Here is an 18,606-nt window from a genome sequence, read left to right as displayed (position 1 = left end):
ATCACAGCAAGCCAAAGAGGAAATGCAAACACTGCCAGTCGATTATACAGTAACTCTTATCAATTTTGTATTGTGGTGAACCGTAACTGATTTTGTGCATCAAAAACTACTGTAGCTCACATGCAGTGAGGAGATCTCTTCTACCTTTACTATGGTCACAACTGAATTATTTGTATGCTTGATGAGTGTGGGAATGTCTTTGCTGATAATTGGTTTTACATTTTGATGAAAACCGATGTGTTTGTACATGATTTATAATGCACATTTTTGCAAGGCAGGTATAAACTACCTTGTCTTTCATACATTTTCATAAGTGGTCTTTGAGAAAAGAGTGATTATCATAATTAGAGGAGAGTGAACAGTGTCATTTTAACCTGTAGTGACTTTTATTATGATTAATATCCACTGTTATCATCACAGAAACAAAACACCAGGGCTGTTTTTTGCTGATAAGTGCGTTTTGCTTACTTTTTTAAGCCTTTAGTTGATTTTAATAGCATGCGTCGGTGTATTTTTGCAAAGCACAATCTTACAGCGGAAACTAAAATTGAATCTTTACACTTTCTCCGTTTGAAATTCTGCTTTGCTTTTTATTTATTTTTTAAAAGTGATCATGCTTTGTGGAAAATAATGACAAAAACTAAATGTGTTTGTGGGTAACACTTTAAGCTCGATTTTTCAGATTTTGAGTTACAAATCAAACACCAAAGGTGGCAAAAAACAACACGTGATTTGTGGTGGCAAATTAATATCCTTAATGGAGATAGTGGTGTTACTGTTACTGTATGGTCCTTTTTGTCCTTTAATATTAATGAAATGTCAATCTTGTTGTGACCTTTCGGCACATTGTGTCTTACTTCGCTCTGTCTTTAGTTCTTAACTCTCAGAACTGACTGAATCTTTATCAAGTGGCACACAAACAAATTGTAAAAATGATACACTGTTTTTTTTTATCCATAGTACTGAATCAATATCACCGTATACGGGTGCTGAGCACAAATTTGCCCCATCTAGTGCTATTTGTAATGCATTGCCAACGGTCTTGCCTGCATGCTGCTTTTGTTTTGCACTGTAAATAGTTCCTTTTTTTACATTTTAAATGTGTAAAAGAATGCCGGTTAATTTATTGTACTAATTATTTATGTCAATTACTTTAAATGAGCAGTATTATGGTAGATGAAGGGCATTTTTGACTAGTCACAATCCCGCACTGTCTTACATGTGAAAATAGTGTAACTTAATAAGATGCTTTAGTGAATATGGAATGTGATCGGTTTTATCTAGGTGTATATTTCTACTCGTGAACACTTTCATCCCCAGGGTTTGTGCCCATCTGACAGGAATCGGCGGGTGACGGTGGTTTTGAGTGGATGCTTTGAGGATTAGGAGACGACTGGGACGTTAACATTCTCATTAACAGCCCAACTAGGGGTGCTTTTAAGAGATGAGCCCTCAAAAGTGTAGGGTTTTTATTTTGTACATTGTTTTTATGTTACATTTTCAAATACAGAACTGGAATAATACACAAGCCCTGACGTCATTTCTTCATGGGGGTAAAACTACGTTGACTTGATTGCTTGCTAAACCCATGATGTTAAGTGCTTGATATCTCTGCATCTTTTCTATCTCCTGTCTTGATGTTGTAACTCTTCTTAAATACTTGACTGTGACATTGTTTGTAGTTGGTAGATGGTTGTATTTTTGAGTAAGTTAAGACTTAATGAAAAATAGAGAAAAAACAACAACTTGTGGTTCTGTGCTTAAATGAAGACCTGAACAGAGAGTTCCCCCTTTTGCAGAGTAGTTTGTAAATGTTAAGTGTATTCCTATGATGGTTCCACTGATGATCTCATTTGTGTTTCTGTATACACTTTGGTGATCCTGTCATATTTGGGTTTTATAAACCACGCTTATTTTTAAAACCTTCATTTTGTGTCATCCTTTTTATTTATTCAATATATGTATTATTATATATATATGTATATATGAATACACAATCAACCCCGAAAATATTCGTATATTGTTCAAATATTTTGTTTTTCACATTGAGGTCTCTTGAACATCGACCTATTGTCTTGCTAGGAGAAGCCTGTGTCATTTACAATAAAAAAAAATCTTACTGGTTGAATAAAATTAACTTTAAGCCAGAATTTGCCAGAGGTATGAATAATTTTGGTCTTGACTGTATATTAATGGACCAGTTCAAAGTTTGTATTGTCCGCACAACATGAAGCGCTCTCTTTTTCCACATATGTACACTGGCCACTTTTTTAGGTACACCAATCTAACTGCTCCTTAATGCAAATTTCTAATTAGCCAATCACATGGCAGCAACTCAATGCATTTAGGCATGTAAGCATGGTCAAGACGATCTGCTGCAGTTTAAACTGAGCTTGAGAATGGGGTAGAAAGATGGTTTAGTAGACTTTGAATGTAGCATGGTTGTTGGTGCCAGACAGGCTGGTCTGAGTATTTCAGAAACTGCTGATCTACTGAGTTTTTCACGCGCAACTATCTCTAGGTTTTACAGAGAATGGTCTGAATAGAGAAAATATCTAGTGAGCGGCAGTTCTGTGGGCGCAAATGCCTTGTTGATGCTAGAGGTCAGAGGAGAATGGCCAGACTGGTTCCAGATGATAGAAAGGCAGGAGTAACTGAAATAACCACTCGTTACAACCAAGGTCTGCAGAAGAGCATCTCTGAATGCACAACATGCCAACCAATAGTTGCTACAGCAGCAGACCACACCGGGTGCCACTCTTGTCTGCTGAGAATAGGAAACTGAGGCTACAATTCACACAGGCTCACCAAAACCGGACAATAAAAGTTTGTAAAAACGTTGTCTGGTCTGACGAGTCTCGAGTTCTGCTGCAACATTCGAATGGTAGGGTCAGAATTTGTCATCAACAACATGAAAGCACGGATCCATCCTGCCCTGTAGCAACAGTTCAGGCTGGGGGAGGTGGTGTTATGGTGTGGGGGACATTTATTTGGCACACTTTTGGCCAATTAGTACCAACTGAGCATCGTGTCAACACCACAGCCTACCTGAGTATTGTTGCTGACAATGTCCATCCCTTTATGAGCACAGTGTCCCCATCTTCTGATGGCTTCTTCCAGCAGGATAACGCGCCATGCCATAAAGCGCGAATCTTCTCAGACTGGTCTCTAAAACATGACAATGAGTTCACTGTACTCAAATGGCCTCCACAGTGACCAGATCTCAATCCAATAGAGCACCTTTGAGATGTGGTGGAACGAGAGATTCCCATCATGGATGTACAGTCGCCAAATCTGCAGTAACTGTGTGATGCTAACAGGTGAATATGGAACAAAATCTGAGAAATAATTCTATGCCACAAAAGATTAGCGCTGTTGTGAAGGCAAAAGAGGGTTCATCTGGTATTAGTAAGGTGTACCTAATAAAGTGTCAGGTGAGTGTACATGCTGAAAATTTTAATATGTGACATTTTTATCTGACTTCAAAATATTTCACTAAAATTTTGACATTTCCACAGTGCAGCTGCAGGTAAATTCTCAATTAGACGATAGTGAATTTTAACCAGCTGCGATAAACTACTATACTGAAAAACAAACCAGATATAGATAAAAGCTGCATTTTCCACAGTTGGGTTAATTATAGTTCATCCAATAATTAAAAAATACTTTGATTTACTCATCCTCAGTTCATTGAAGATGTTGGTGACTTTTTTTATCAGAAGAACATTAAATAAGATTCTGAAATTGTAGTACTTGATGATTAACCACAAGCAATAATGATTTATGAGTCAATACAAACTAACTGAATACCTGTGGCACCAGACAATATATTGAGGTCTTATGAAGCTTAATGTTCAGTCTGTGACTTTTATTTACAACAATATTGCCAACATTATTTATTAATGTTTAAAGATGTGTGTTGTTGTTCATCAAAATGGTACTATTTTATTGAGCAACAATATAAAAGGTTGTAAGACCCACCTCAGCACATCAACATGTACAGATGAGATTACTGTGCAAATGCATTTAAGCCACATCTGAGCAGCATTTAACTGTGTACAGTCGCCTGAATGACATTTCTGAAATAAGAATACTGTTTATTTTAGCATTAATATACACATTTTTCATATATAGTTGATTTTATTCTCATTTTTAGCTAGTAATTGTATTTTTTAGCATTGTACACTTGATATTTTAGCATTTAATTAATAAGACTACATAATATTTTATCGCGCTTACAAATCAAAACAAAGAGTGAGTCAGAAAAGATTTGAAATGGACGCACATCAACTTTTCGCAGCGCTGCCGTGATGAACAAAAACGTGTGTAGAATCTCATTCATGCCTGCGGCCGCCGAGATTCCGTCCGCTCCGCCCTCTTTCGGTTTGTGCGCGTGCGCCTTCCAACTCTTCACAACTCGCTCCGTTTCCGGGCGCTAGGATCGAGCGCACAGCTGCCGCCGAATTTAAAGAGACATACACCATTTGTTTAAATAATACGACCATTGGAGAGAAAAAATACATACATTGTTTCTCGTTCTCTCCGTTGGTACCGATGGGGTCTCAGGAGTGATCCGCACGCTTGATGGTGTAGTTTTAGCAGGGATTGCGAGCTCCGAACACACTTGCGGGCTCGATCTGGAAGTCCATACTGGAGTAACTGGGTGGCCGTCCGTAAAGTAGACTGGACTTGTTGGGGGAAGAGAGCTGGGTGGCCCCCCGAAACGAACTGATTTTTGCACGCCAGAACAAGCCGCAAATACGGAGGGACGGTAAAACATCGCGGCTTCGGTGGCTGTTGGTGGGGAAGGAAACGCACCATGGCGAAGATTCAGGCTCACAGCAGCACTGCGAAGCAAATCAACCAGATCCAAGACAAGGCCTATGTGGTTCAGAAGCAAGTCCAGCAGCAGCACTTTCAGAAACTAAAGGTAAGAAAGCAATGTCACAAGTGCATGTGTTTCCTTCTCTCGCAAAACGCATTGTGTATTAGGAAGTGCTGTGCTGTTCATATGCATATGGGGCATATCAAAGCATTCACACTCAGTGTGTGTGTGTGTGTGTGTGTGTGTCTGTGTGTGTGTAATGGATTTGAAAATCTTACGCACTCATTTAGATCATTCCGAAGCTAGAAAAGTCGATGTATTGTCGCCAAAGGCACCGATTCCTGTTCAAAACAGCGCTAGTTCATCAGTCAAACATAATGGAAGTGCTTGTGCTGTATTAAAGTCTGATGTTTTCCCTCTGCGCGGTCCTGTTTTCACCGCCGCTCTTTGTTAAACGCAAAACCCGCGGATATTTATTGAGCGTCCGCCAGAAATCACTCTTTACATTCCGTTTGTTTGACATTACACCGGTTTGTTTGAATTTAATTGACGTAGACGAGAGACAGAAAGGGGGGTTTTGCTCGGCTAACAGCTGCTTTTGTCATGAATATTTCGCTTTTCGCTTTAACATGGTATTTTAAAGACATCAAAAGTGTTTCTCTCAAACCATTATCTGTTATAAAGCAGCTCGAATCGCGTTTTGTTTGTTTTTGTTGTGAAATCGTAGTGGGGTTGTTGTGACTAGCACTATTGCTAACGCAGCAAAGCTAAAAGAGTCAGTGAGCCTTTATTTTCCTCACTGAATATTAATAAAAACCACAAAGAGAATATAAACCGTCTGTTTTTCTCTTAGACCGCATGCTTTTGGGTCAGTTTTTTTGCATTGCAGTGGTTGCATCGGGCATTGTAACTGTTCTTTTCATCTCCAGGCTTTATTTAGGCGTTTTTTCTCTCTCTCGTTGGGGTTTTTGTTCTTGAGAACAGAAGAAAAATCGACATCTTCCGTTTTGTATGCGTGCATCGGTTTAAACATTACACTTGACGGTGCTTTGCAGTTTCTCTTCCATGATTAAAATGTTGGCATTGTATTACTTGAATAGCGAGAGCAAATGCAAAGTCATTCAATATGATGGGGGTTCACATACACAAGAAATGAACTCGATGCCCCACATCTCTTTCACGAGCCCAAAAAAAGAGAAAAGGTACCATAACCTCATTATTGTGTTTCGGACATTACCATGGTAATATTCCTCAAAGCAAAACTTCCCTTGACAGTACAGTGGTGTAGTTGTATTAGCAGGTAATGCAGTGGTGGTAAAATTCACGTCCTTTTGTCTTTATGCTTAGAATACTTTCTTGAACATTACAGTGTCAAATTAATATAGTACTATACATACTTCTAATATAGTAATAGTAATGTATATACTTATATAAAGCTTTTTAAAGAGCTGGACCACTACAATACCATATTTTAAACTTTAGTTGACGTGTAATGTAGCTGTGTGAACATAAACAACATCTCTGAATGTACTATGCTCAAAGTTCAATGCAAAGGGAGACATTGGCTTTTACAGAGATAGCTTGGCGAAGCCTACAGCGAATGAAGTTTGGCGACTTTAAAAATACATCTGGGTTAGTGATGTCATAAACCCTTCAGGTTACACACATACACCTTGCAGCGTAGGGGTGTGGCCAGAGGCTCTGTAATGTTATTGACCTTATTTTAAAATGCGGATGTGCGCCTGTTTTCACGATTGTTTTACAACTTCCAATTCAGTCGCCCATGGGAGAAATGACTAGGAATAATAAACAGCAGAAAACGGTCAAACTACTTGCTCTACAAATGTTTGCATGACTACATAGACCAAGTAGAATAATATAATGAGGAAATATCAGTTTGCAACATCAAACAGCGAAACGAGACGTTTTTAATTTCTAAAAATGAATGGAAGTTAATGAGACTGGAATTCTTGAGCCAAAAAGTTTCAAATGGCTGCGCCAGCTCGTCGGCGAAGAATAATTTGAATAACAGAGACGATTCTTGTTGATGTGGAGCTAATCTGCGAATTACAGAACGTTATGTTAGCTGACCAATCACTAAGAAATATGAAAGTCGTTTTCATGTTAGCTGAGCAGCTGTAAATAATCAAAGTAAGATATATGAAAAATTAACATGATTTTCTACAATTGAAGCATTAGCACACATTGCTTTGCACCCCATAAACCCAACCAAGCCTTAAAAATACACTCTGGACCACCTTTTTCAAGTAACTTATGTAAGTGCATGTTATTACCATGTCATAGTGTTACTGTACCATGCTTAGTTGTAATGAAGGCCAGCTAGTGAAGTGCGGCGGGATTACACAGCACTTTTTTGGGTAACTGTTTTGTCACTATGCATATGCTTATGTTGTTATATTGTTTTGTAAATAAAGTTTATTCCCACTGCAGGTAGAGGATGCCTTATCTTACTTGGACCAAGTTAAAATACGGTTTGGAAATGATCCAGGAATCTACAATAAGTTTTTGGATATCATGAAAGAATTTAAATCGCAAAGGTACGTTGGTGGCTGAGCATTTGAAATCCACTCTCTCTGTCTGATGCATCTGAAATTACCAGTGATTGTATTTGTGATATCTTCATCCACAGCATTGACACACCAGGAGTTATCAACAGAGTTTCCCAGCTCTTCCATGGGCACCCGGACCTTGTCCTGGGATTTAATGCATTTCTACCGCCTGGGTATCGGATTGAAATTCCCAAGAATGGAATGGCATTTCTTCAATCCCCATTTTCCTCGCAGGTAGGACTTTTGCTGCATCAGTTTACTGCTTGTTGGCATTTTGTCTGCTTTGTCATTCATTTTCACTGCTTATTTCAATTCAACAACCGTGAAAAGGTCATCGCTGGTCTGCGTTCCCTACTGGTTTTACTTCTGAGTGAAGCAATATATTTAGAGAATTTGTTTAGGACCGGACTTTATTTTGACCTATCAGGAATTGACTGGGTTATGAAAAGTAAGCATGATGCATACTAAAATTGGAGTTTGCTTCTTTGCCCTTTATATTTGCATCTTCCAGCAGCCCACATGAACTTACTGAAATAAAAGAAAAGAAGCAAAGCAAGTAATTACAATTTAATGAGTGATTGCAAAGAGAGTCATTTTTACTATTCTGAATAATGTGCACTGGTGAGGCGTGCGCACTAAAACAAGGTGTGCATATTTTTTGAGTGAATAGGGTCGATATTGATTTCATGTTGACTTTGGCCCTGTCCCAAATGGGCCCCTCACTGGCTTCCTCAGAGTTCACACTTTGGTGACGTCATGCCACATAGACTGCGGGGAGTAGTCCAGTCACATTAGCTTTGTGTTTTAGAATAAACAGACCATGGCGTCAAGAATGTATAAATGGTTAATTTATTACTTGCTTATAACATGTTTAGTTGGACTAATAACAATGATCTTTTATCTGGATGTTTCTACTTTAAGCTTTTTACAGTTCTGTGATGATTGGGGTATATGCACACAGACTTTTAATTACAGCCAGCCAGCCTCAGCGCTTCCGGTGAACTGTCTTTCCATTATAAAACTGGCAAAAAGGTCTGATTTCTTGGAAAATCAGTGATCTTCACTGCTTGATAGATATACGATATGAAGTGGGTCTCAAACCAGACAGGAAGCACTGCAATAAATTACATTTTCCCCCACTATGTCTTTAAAATATGACAGTTTGTTTTACCCCAGTCGTTTCAATGATGTTTCAGCGATAGCCTGATGATCCTGATGGCGCTAGCGGTTACACAGTCTTTTATCTTGTTTTACGCTTGAACAACTAAATGAATGCTTAAGTCTATTTAACAGAATGTATTGTAATTGCACTACAACATCAATGCTGTAAAAGGAACCGTATGAATTAAAAAAATAGTCACATTAAGCTTTCACCGGAAGTTTATCATTGGCTGGAAAACACTAGCTGTTATGGCTGTGCGATTAATCAAAATCGAATCACAATTTTAAATGTTTCGATTAGTTAATCACTAGAGGCTGCAATTATTTTATTCACAATTATTTAATTTCCCCCGCACAGAGCAAATGCGTGACTGCTGGCTGTGTGTGACAGTCTTACTAACCAACTGATTGAGCACACTTTCGTTCTGCCCAATCAGAATTGCGCAACCGAACTATGCCCACAATAAAAGAATGAAAACAAGTAGGAAAGCGCTGACAAGTAGAATTATGGCGTCTGCATCTTCAGTAGCATTAATAGACTAATTAAAAAAAACAAAAAAAAAACAGCACTTGTAATATGGGAATATGGGAATATTTTAGTTTCAAAGTCAGACACCGAACAAAACCTGATCATTTGTAAGAGCTGTCGCAGAATTGTTGCCACAGACTACAAAATTAAATAGCAAATCAAATCGCAATATCTGTCAAGAAACCGCAATTAGATATTTTCCCTAAATCGCACTGCCTTACTAGCTGTGCATATACCTCAATGCATTTGCAAGTAAACTGTGTCCATACATTAAAACTTACCAGTTGAGATAGAATATAGTTTTGTTCAGAATTAATGTGTTAAACTATAATGTTGCAAACAATGTGTTTCAAATAAATGCTGCTCTTTTGAACTTTCAATTCATCCAAGAATCCTGATTTTATTTTTTTAATCAGTTTAACTATTAATCTGTGTTTTTGTGTGTGTGTCTGTATATATGACAGACTTTCTTCAGCCAAAGGGAAAACGTTTTCATTTTACATTCCAGGTTATTTCTCCATCTAATGCAAGCGAAAAGAGCTTAACGTAGACTTATGCTGACTGTCCAAAATCAATATTTAGGCAGCTTCAAAGTATTCCACACAACCTCAGCTGACAAATAAGGCTTTCCTTAGCAGAATGTTCAGTCCTATTCAGAAAGTAAAACTTATACATATCTGCAAATGCTCAGCTTGGTATGGCTCTGTGGCTCATTTCTAATGGACATTGAGAAGGCCGGGTGTGACGGGCAGTTATATGAACCTATGTGTGGATGTTGGCTTTCTAGGTAATAGGCATATTAGAGTAAAAACCTGAATATAATTCATTTTCCACATTCAGCTCCATCTCGTGCACTGTGTGGATTTCAAATTATACTTGTGTGCGGATGAACGAGTTTGACACATGCACTCTTCCACATCAACATTCATCTGTTTTATGATCACACAGACATCCGCAAAACCTCCTGATGATGAACATCACATCAAGGTAAAGTTAAGGTTTTGGTTAAATGGTTCTTTTTCTTTCCCGTCAGGTTTCTCCAGGAGCAGGACGGAGTACAGGCAGTTCTGTCGTCAGTGCCTCTTCATCAGCAGTGGTTGAGGCAGCAGGGCCAGCTCAGAATGAAGCTGTGACCTCTCCGGAGAGCATTGCTTCATCTTCGGGACCTCCTGAACAGTCAAGCAAGTTGTCACTTCCTCTACCCAACCGAGAGAGCCAATCACAGCCAGCGGCCACATCTGTGTCCCCTCCCACTTCCGAGCCCAGCCCTGTGGAGTTTGACAGCGCCATCAGCTACGTCAATAAGATCAAGAACCGATTTTTGGACAACCCAGAAACCTACCGGGCTTTTTTGGAAATTCTGCACACATACCAGGTGAGTGCAATACTGCTTTATTACAGTGCAGTTACATTTACTGTTGCTCTGCAAAATGTTACTGTCAAAATGTATTAATTTCAATGGGTTTTTATGCAATTGGAAGTTTTTCTACAGTGAAAAAAGTTTACCACTCAGATTTGACTCATGATTAAGTTGATCCTGTGATTTAGTCACACTGACCAACAGAAAAGCTTTATGGATTGATTTCTGCTGATGTGTTTATTAGGGCTGTGGGATATGGACAAAAGAAACCAATCACGATTTTCCTCAACAATATTGCGATTTTGTCACAGACAAACTGAATCTGTGTTTATAGTGTAAATATGAAATATATTTAAAAAGAAAAACAATTAGATTTTTATCAAAGACTTGTAACATGTCTCTAAAACTTACAATAAAATAAAAATCGCCTAGTAAAGCTAAAAATCTAAAAGCTAATATTCATTTATTCATTTCTTTTCGGAATTTTCTTTTCCGTTTATTAATCAGGGGTCGCCACAAGGGAACTTAACTTATCCAGCACACGTTTTATGCAGCGGGTGCCCTTCCAGCTGCAACGCATCTCTGGGAAACATCCATGCACACTCATACACTACGGACAATTTAGCCTATCCCTTTCACCTGTACTGCATGTCTTTGGGCTGTTGTGAAACCCGGAGGAAACCCACGTGAACACAAGGAGAACATGCAAACTCCACACAGAAATGCCAACTGACTCATCCGAGGCTCGAACCAGTGACTTCTTGCTGTGAGGCGACAGCACTACCTACTGCGCCACCGCGTTGCCGGTATTCTAATAATAATTACATTTTAAAACTTGAAGCAAATGAATTTTGTAATAAAGTAAAACATTATCTTCATATATAAAAAGGCTAATATTAAGTGTACTAAATTCATGTCCAGAGCTTGAGCATAACTTGGGGTCTGTAGGTAGCCATGTGAGCCTGCCTGATTTAAAAAATGTTTTTGGTACAAATATGTGGTACAAAATTTGATTGAGGTGGCCACATAGTAATTCTCTATGCAAGAAAGAACCCTGCATTGTAGCATCAAAATATAACACAATACATTTCTGTTGGTCTCTTTTGTCGAGTTTAATTATAATTTAGCCAATAACGAGTGGAGGAACTATGGCGTTAGTTTGTAGGCTAATCAGCTGCTAACGTAAAACTGGTTCCCTCGATAAAATTCCTATAGGATTTTCCCATTGGCTTTTTGAAGGTTGCAAATAATCTCTCTGCAAATAATCTAAAGCTCTGTGTTCAAACACTGTTTATTACACTTACACGTTTTGTCCAACCGCAAAATCCTCACACAAAAATACAACTTTTAGCACTTATGGATCTTAAATGCAGGCGCAAGAATTGAAAAGCTAACATTAGGCTATAAACCCGACTACAGAGCCTTCGTCTGTGACGTCAACATCTGCTACAGAAACTTTTCAAGCTTATTTTTAGAAATACAGTGCTTGACAAAGGTTTACTCTCTTGGTTTAATTATATTATAACCCATGCTATATATTATAAACCAATAAGTAAATATATTATAAATAAATAAACCAATGAATAAATATATTTGTATAGACCTATGGACCTTTTGGATAGTTTTTTACTGGAAAAATAAATTTTCTTTTTCTTCACGGTTGTTGTAAAAGTTCTAAAATCATATGTATAAATGTGCCTACATAGTGTTATCATAAGACATATTTAAATAAGCGTATCGCTTGCGTGCATAAAGCCTGCTTACCTCAGTAATAGACGACAGAAATGAGATGTGAGGGACAAGTCTATCATATGCCTGCAAGATCCATCATGGACACAGAACAACGTTCAATATTCTTTATTTTTTGTCACAAAATACAGTGAAAAGCAGCTCAAAGAGTAACATCTGCTTTAAATTTTAAGGAGGAGTGTAAATACTGCATTTATGACATGGAGTTAAATGTTTAGATAAAAAAAAAAAGAAAAAAATCAATTGGTCACATTAAAACGGCAGTTAATATGTATGTATTTTTACACATTTATTCACACGCTTGCATTAATGAAAGCAGGAAAGAGACAGTCAACAAATGTCAACAAATTAATCTGTCATGATGCTCTCCCACAAGTAAAAGCATTATCTACACACAATATGAATTCCCAATTCCAAAAAATACTAAAATACTAGTATTGGAAAAAAGCTACAAAATATAAAATACTGGAGCGAGCTGCGCTCCAGACCATTTCAGCTCGATGACATATAATGTCTCCGATACCGCCTGTAGTCCCATTTAGCAACTTGATAGGAACTGTTTTTTTAAGAAGCATAACTGATTATGTGTGATCTAACTGATGTGTTTCATGTTGTAGAATAAAACAATGTGTGCAAATATGTGTTTGTTAGCCATTGACCTTATTTAAGCAATTTTAACCAAAATCCCATTTAAAAAAAAAACATTGACATTGGGACGAGAGAACCGGGACTGTTATAATGCTGACTTCATTCTGGGTTTTTGCATACAAATTGACGTCAGTTCCTCCACCCTATTATCCACAACACAACTCTGGAGCAAAATAGGTTACTCTGATGGGTTTATTTTAGAGCACTCACTCCATGTAGGTAAAATAAGCCTTTATCACTTAAGTGAAAAAGATTTAACAAGGCATTTACTCGATTTGTTAAAATATTTTATTGACAAATGAAGTGTTAGTATTTTGCATGTGTTTATCATGCTGTTTTTTTGCGCATGTGTGTGCCAGAGACCACTGAGAACTGTCAGTTTACATTAATATTTACGGCTGTTCCAAATATGGTCAATATAGAGCTTCTGATTCTGGGGGCATTTTATGGAGTAATAAATGAGCATTTAAAACCATTTATGGAGATTTGTTTTCAAACTTAGCTAAGGCACATGCCTACTATATTGATATCTGTGATAAATTATTGAATACTTGTACTTATAACTTATTGAATCAATGCAGTATATGGCACCTTTAAATGCTATTACATTGTTATTACATACAATGTAATTTTTTTTAAAGATATTTGGATTATGTTTGGGTTGTTTAGATTTTACCAAAATGTGGCACCAATTCATGTCAACAGCTTCTTTAGAAAAAAAAAATGCAACCTGTTTCTTTTGTTATTGTGTGTCATTTAGGCAAAGCAAAATATCCTTAGTCTTTGTAATCTGACTTTGTGAGTCTACAAGAATAATGTAATTTTTGTGACAATTCATCAGAAAATGAATCTTTCTTAGATTTCTGCCGGCCAATCAGATCAGGTTTTTGGCAAGTGTCTGTCCTTGTTTTCATGCAGAATACACCAGACGCCGGTCAATGAACCTGCTGCCCGAGGCTAGGGCTAAGCTACCACCTACTAGCACTACAGGAAATGGGCCCTTGAAATGTTTTTCCACCCATCCGGTAAACTTATCGATGTTCATTGATTTTTGTGCGTTTTTGTGTCCATCTGCAGAAGGAGCAGCTGGAGGTGAAGGAGAGCAGAGGTCGCAGCACTGGAGGAATGACTGAAGATGAGGTTTTCTCTAAAGTGGCCAGTCTTTTCAAAGGGCAAGAGGATCTGCTCGCCGAATTTGGCCAGTTTTTACCTGATGCAAAGAGATCTTTGGTTAGAAATTTACTGCTGTTGTGTGTACAGTACAGCTTTTTTATAAACATTGTTTCATGTTCCTAGTGCATTGTGCAGCTAATCAGCATATTAGAATAATAATTTGAAGGATTGCAATATTAATGTTTACAGTATGGCATTAAATGCATCGTCATTATTGAAAAACATACCAAAAGTCATGTAAATCTTAACATCGTCGCATCTCCACATACTATATTTAATTTGAAACTGACAAGCATTATGTCTTTGATTTGCAGTTCACTGGAGGTTCTTTGCCGCTGAAGAAAGTGGAGGAAGAAGAACTGAATAAACAGACCAAGAAAAGACCAAGACCCATGCTACTGCCCCACATGACCCCACTCCTAAAGGTTAGAGTTCATTTATGTCAATGCAAGAAAACTATAAAGCTCTGTATCTGAAAGGCTTAGAAAGTTAAAAAATCTACAAATATGTACAGCCTTCTAAAAACATTCTCTTTCTATGCCTGTAGAAAAAAATGAAGTATTCCTGTTCCAAAGACCCATCTTTTGCCTCTGTTGGAAAACACGGAGTCTTGCGGGAATTCACGTTCTTTGACAAGGTGCGTTTCACAGGCAGAATAGCTCAGAAAAGTTATCAGTAGTAAGTCAGCAGTTAATCCCAAGGGATTTATTACACAGTCGAAGCCACTGAACAATTCCATTTATTTATCTTTATAGGTTCGTCGTCTACTCAAAAGTCAGGAGGTGTACGAGAATTTCTTGCGCTGCATAGCCTTGTTCAATCAGGAAGTGGTTTCGGGAGCCGAACTCCTGCAGCTTGTGACTCCATTCTTAGGGTAAGAACGATTTAAATAGGGCATGTTTGCTTAATCCTGTTTGTTTTCATATGGTGCATTTCACAGCTTTTACATGACAGTCATGAGTCATATGCCACTGGTGCCTCATTCTGCAGGAAGTTTCCAGAACTGTACACCCAGTTTAAGTCATTTTTGGGTGATAAAGAGCTGTCTCATGTCATCTCGGGGCTCTCCGACCGCTACATGGAGGGTGGAGGCAGAGAAGTGGATTATGCCTCCTGTAAACGACTAGGCTCAAGCTACAGAGCCCTGCCCAAGACATACCAACAGCCCAAATGCAGCGGCCGAACTGCTATATGCAAAGAGGTACTGTTCTTCCACCAGATACAGTCAAAGTTTTGCTGAAATGATGTTGTGCAGGTAATGTTGTTAGAAGTCCTATTAAGTGCTTGGAAATGGAGAGAGGGGTGGGGCATAGAGTGGCTCCTCTCCTTAAAAACAGCCAATAGGGTTTTGTTTTTATCAGAGCTCTACCAGTGAGAGTGGTTGGGATCAATCACATCAAATGAGAAGTGTCTCGAAGGGGGCAGGGCATATCAGATACTAGAGAGCATTTGATTGGTCAAGATTTGATGAGAAACTGGAGTATGAGGTGACTTGAAAAATATTGTTTATCAATGATCTTTAGATGTAATTATTAGTTTTATAATTTCTAAATGCAAAGTTTGACACAGACTAGACAACAAATATCCTTAAAACTAACAAACTGAAATTAACATGTAAAAAATAATTAAATTTTATGGGATCTTTTTCTCAGTTTTAAATAAATCATTATTTATTCTTAAACCCCAGTCTCATTTTTTTCAAATTCTGTTTCATCAGAATATCAGAAACGTTATCTGTAAGTAAAAAATAAATAAATTGTGAGAAATTAGAAATTATAAAAGAAAATTTGTATAGGGTATGGGTGCTCATTTTAAAAAGCAATGCAATCATTATGTCTTCTTTACTAGTAGTCGTAGCACAAAATAAATGAACGAGCAGTAACATTTATTTACCACAGGCTAGTCTTTCAGTGTCCACAGCTCATTTGTTTGCTAGAGAAATAAACTTATTTAGTTTATAAACCTTAGTTTTTAATGATTTTGTTTTTTAAATGACTGATTTTTGTGGTGGTAATTTGGTATCTTGTCAAGACAAGATCTAAAACAGATCTAAAACGGTAGGGATTAAGCCAAAGGAAGGTTCTATAACTGTTGTCTTTATCCACGGTATTACTTTCTCACAGATTTCGTTCCCCTGAGCATCTGACATCATGTACCTCATTCATGGCATGCGTTTGGGCTTCCCCTATAGTAATACACCTAAAACACAGATTTCTGTAAAACTCGTCAATGGCAGGGAAGCGTTTTCTCTCATCAACAACAGGAAAAGTTAAACAAAATCATATACACATCATAATACCAGCTTTAAAGCATGTAAAGCACAAGGCCTTCAGCCTTGAACCAATCTCCATCATTGTAAGCTGCTTGCTTTTCTATCTGATCCATTGCTCCGTTTGTTAGATGTTTGCTACCACTTTCTTTTGCTGTCTGAAGTTCATCAACTTCACAACACACATAATTTACGACACAGGATGTCTAATCGCATCTTTGCATTGACTTCACATGTAAATCACTCATGTTTCATCCGCGCCTGCTTACTGCACAGGCTGCAAAACAATTCCGCCCCCCTTCAATGTACTGTAATGATTGTGAGGGCGAAGGTGAAACGTCATTTTTTTTTTATTTTTAAGACACTCTTTCAAGAAATACATCACGTGCGCTGCGTATGCAATGTCGATTATTCATGTAAAACAATTCATTGCAAACTGAAAGAAATATAATTTGATTATATGGTCTGGAATGTTTTATGAGATTTACATTTTTGTAATTATTTTGTGTTAATTAAGAATTTTGTAGGATCTCAAAAATGTGTGACTTTTTGTTAATTTTTGCGTTGGATTTAGCGATCGCAAAAAACTAGGGGTTCTAAATTATTATTATTTTACAATGAGATTTTGATGTTATTGTAAAAAATGGTCTTATTTGTAATTTACATGTCTGCACTTTTCCCGTTTGTTTGATAGTTTAGCTTTAATTGCTAATTAATATAATAGACAATGTTTTTTAACTTTACGGAAAATCGTAAATGTAATGTATTTAAAAACATAGCAATAATTTATTCAGAAATGACTTTTTAATAAAAAAGTAGGAAATATGTAGTCACTTCCCCCTCTGCTATACCAGAAACATAACAAACCATGACTTTTAAATGCACCATATTGTGGCCGTCAAGTATTTAAAGGAGAGGCGTTAATGATGAAACAAAACCCTGGGTTGCTTCTGATCCACAGATAATGCTACAAATCCACAGAAGCTCAAATCTCCATGAATCATTTGGACAATGAGATGTTTCAGCCCCCACACTCCATTTGAATGGAGGCACTTATCTCAAATAGCTCTTTTTCTAGTGTGCCTGGAGAACCCGGAGGTGTTGTTGCTGAACACTTGTTTGTAAACAGTAATTCTATCTGTGGAGAATAAGCTTGATATTCATGCTACAATCAGGTCAAGTTTCTTTTCTGTTTTTAGGTGCTGAATGATACATGGGTCTCATTCCCTTCCTGGTCTGAAGACTCAACTTTTGTGAGTTCCAAGAAAACACCATATGAAGAGCAACTTCATCGCTGTGAGGATGAGCGGTTTGAGGTCAGATGATCTGTTGGAAAATTATATGAAGGTTTAGGGTTCAACTCAAATGCTGTTGAGATTGATATTGATTCCTCTCCTTTTTTTGCTTTGTAGCTGGATGTTGTGCTCGAGACCAATTTGGCAACGATAAGAGTATTGGAAAGCGTGCAGAAAAAGCTATCCCGCCTTTCACTAGAGGATCAAGAGCGTTTCCGATTGGACGACTGCCTGGGTGGCACTTCCGAAGTCATCCAACGGCGTGCAGTCTATCGCATATATGGCGATAAAGCACCAGAGATCATAGAGGGGTTGAAGAGGAGTCCAGCCACTGCAGTTCCTGTTGTACTCAAACGGTTAACAAATTAATTGTTTTATTCTTTGATTGATTACATGTTTTCATCTCACTCACACTGCTTCTTTTTCACATATAAATGCCTAAAATATCAATCCATATCTAATCATTTGACTGAAAAATATAGGGATGACTCATCAAAAATGAAAACTGTAGATGAGAGTTGTAATTTGTAGGTGGCCATTGCTTATTGTTCTGTGGTAAATTGTGCTTCTAATGTTTTAGCAATCTCTCAGTCGAAGAGTTTAGGGAATAAATGGATGATTTTTTTTCTGCCATAGTTTGAAAGCGAAAGAAGAGGAGTGGAGGGAGGCCCAGCAGGGTTTCAACAAAATCTGGAGAGAGCAGTACGAGAAGGCGTATCTGAAATCACTGGACCATCAGGGTGTCAACTTCAAACAAAACGACATGAAGGCCCTCCGATCCAAGAGTCTTCTCAATGAGATAGAGAGCATTTATGATGAGGTGAGTTTAGCAGGGCTCTTTTTCTGGCTCAGTCTTTGGATCTCTGAAAGAGCTTTCCCTGTATATAACTCCCTGAAAGAAATAATTTAGGACTGTGGTTTTGTACGCTACATTATTTTGATTGCAGCAGCGATTCGTTTAAGTTTGTCTAATTTTCGAGGTCATAACATGGACTTGAAGTTCTTGCAGAATGAATTAGGCAATGAC

The 18,606-nt window shown here is 37.7% G+C and overlaps 1 protein-coding gene across 2 annotated transcripts in view; it reads left to right on the top strand.

Annotated features, from left to right (window-relative positions):
- Positions 1–4,412: 4,412 nt before the first annotated feature.
- sin3b (SIN3 transcription regulator family member B) overlaps positions 4,413–18,606 on the top strand; it is a 27,738-nt gene continuing 13,544 nt past the window's right edge. Inside the window, exons 1-12 of one of the 2 annotated variants that reach the window (XR_012383750.1) lie at positions 4,413–4,930; positions 7,277–7,383; positions 7,476–7,629; positions 10,119–10,460; positions 13,920–14,072; positions 14,330–14,440; positions 14,563–14,652; positions 14,771–14,889; positions 15,006–15,216; positions 17,484–17,600; positions 17,697–17,935; positions 18,216–18,399. Coding sequence is in view for 1 of the 2 variants with exons in the window: in NM_001044945.1 (NP_001038410.1) it covers positions 4,820–4,930; positions 7,277–7,383; positions 7,476–7,629; positions 10,119–10,460; positions 13,920–14,072; positions 14,330–14,440; positions 14,563–14,652; positions 14,771–14,889; positions 15,006–15,216; positions 17,484–17,600; positions 17,697–17,935; positions 18,216–18,399 (1,938 nt within the window). In the remaining variant the exon portion in view is untranslated. The remainder of the gene's footprint in view (positions 4,931–7,276; positions 7,384–7,475; positions 7,630–10,118; positions 10,461–13,919; positions 14,073–14,329; positions 14,441–14,562; positions 14,653–14,770; positions 14,890–15,005; positions 15,217–17,483; positions 17,601–17,696; positions 17,936–18,215; positions 18,400–18,606) is intronic. The other variant, NM_001044945.1, reaches the window with a different exon arrangement.

This window comes from Danio rerio, chromosome 8 (genome assembly GCF_049306965.1).
Source record: "Danio rerio strain Tuebingen ecotype United States chromosome 8, GRCz12tu, whole genome shotgun sequence".
In the NCBI taxonomy this organism is placed as follows: Eukaryota; Metazoa; Chordata; class Actinopteri; order Cypriniformes; family Danionidae; genus Danio; species Danio rerio.
The sequence above is the reverse complement of the archived record's forward strand: the minus strand, read 5'-3'. Positions and strand labels throughout refer to the sequence as shown.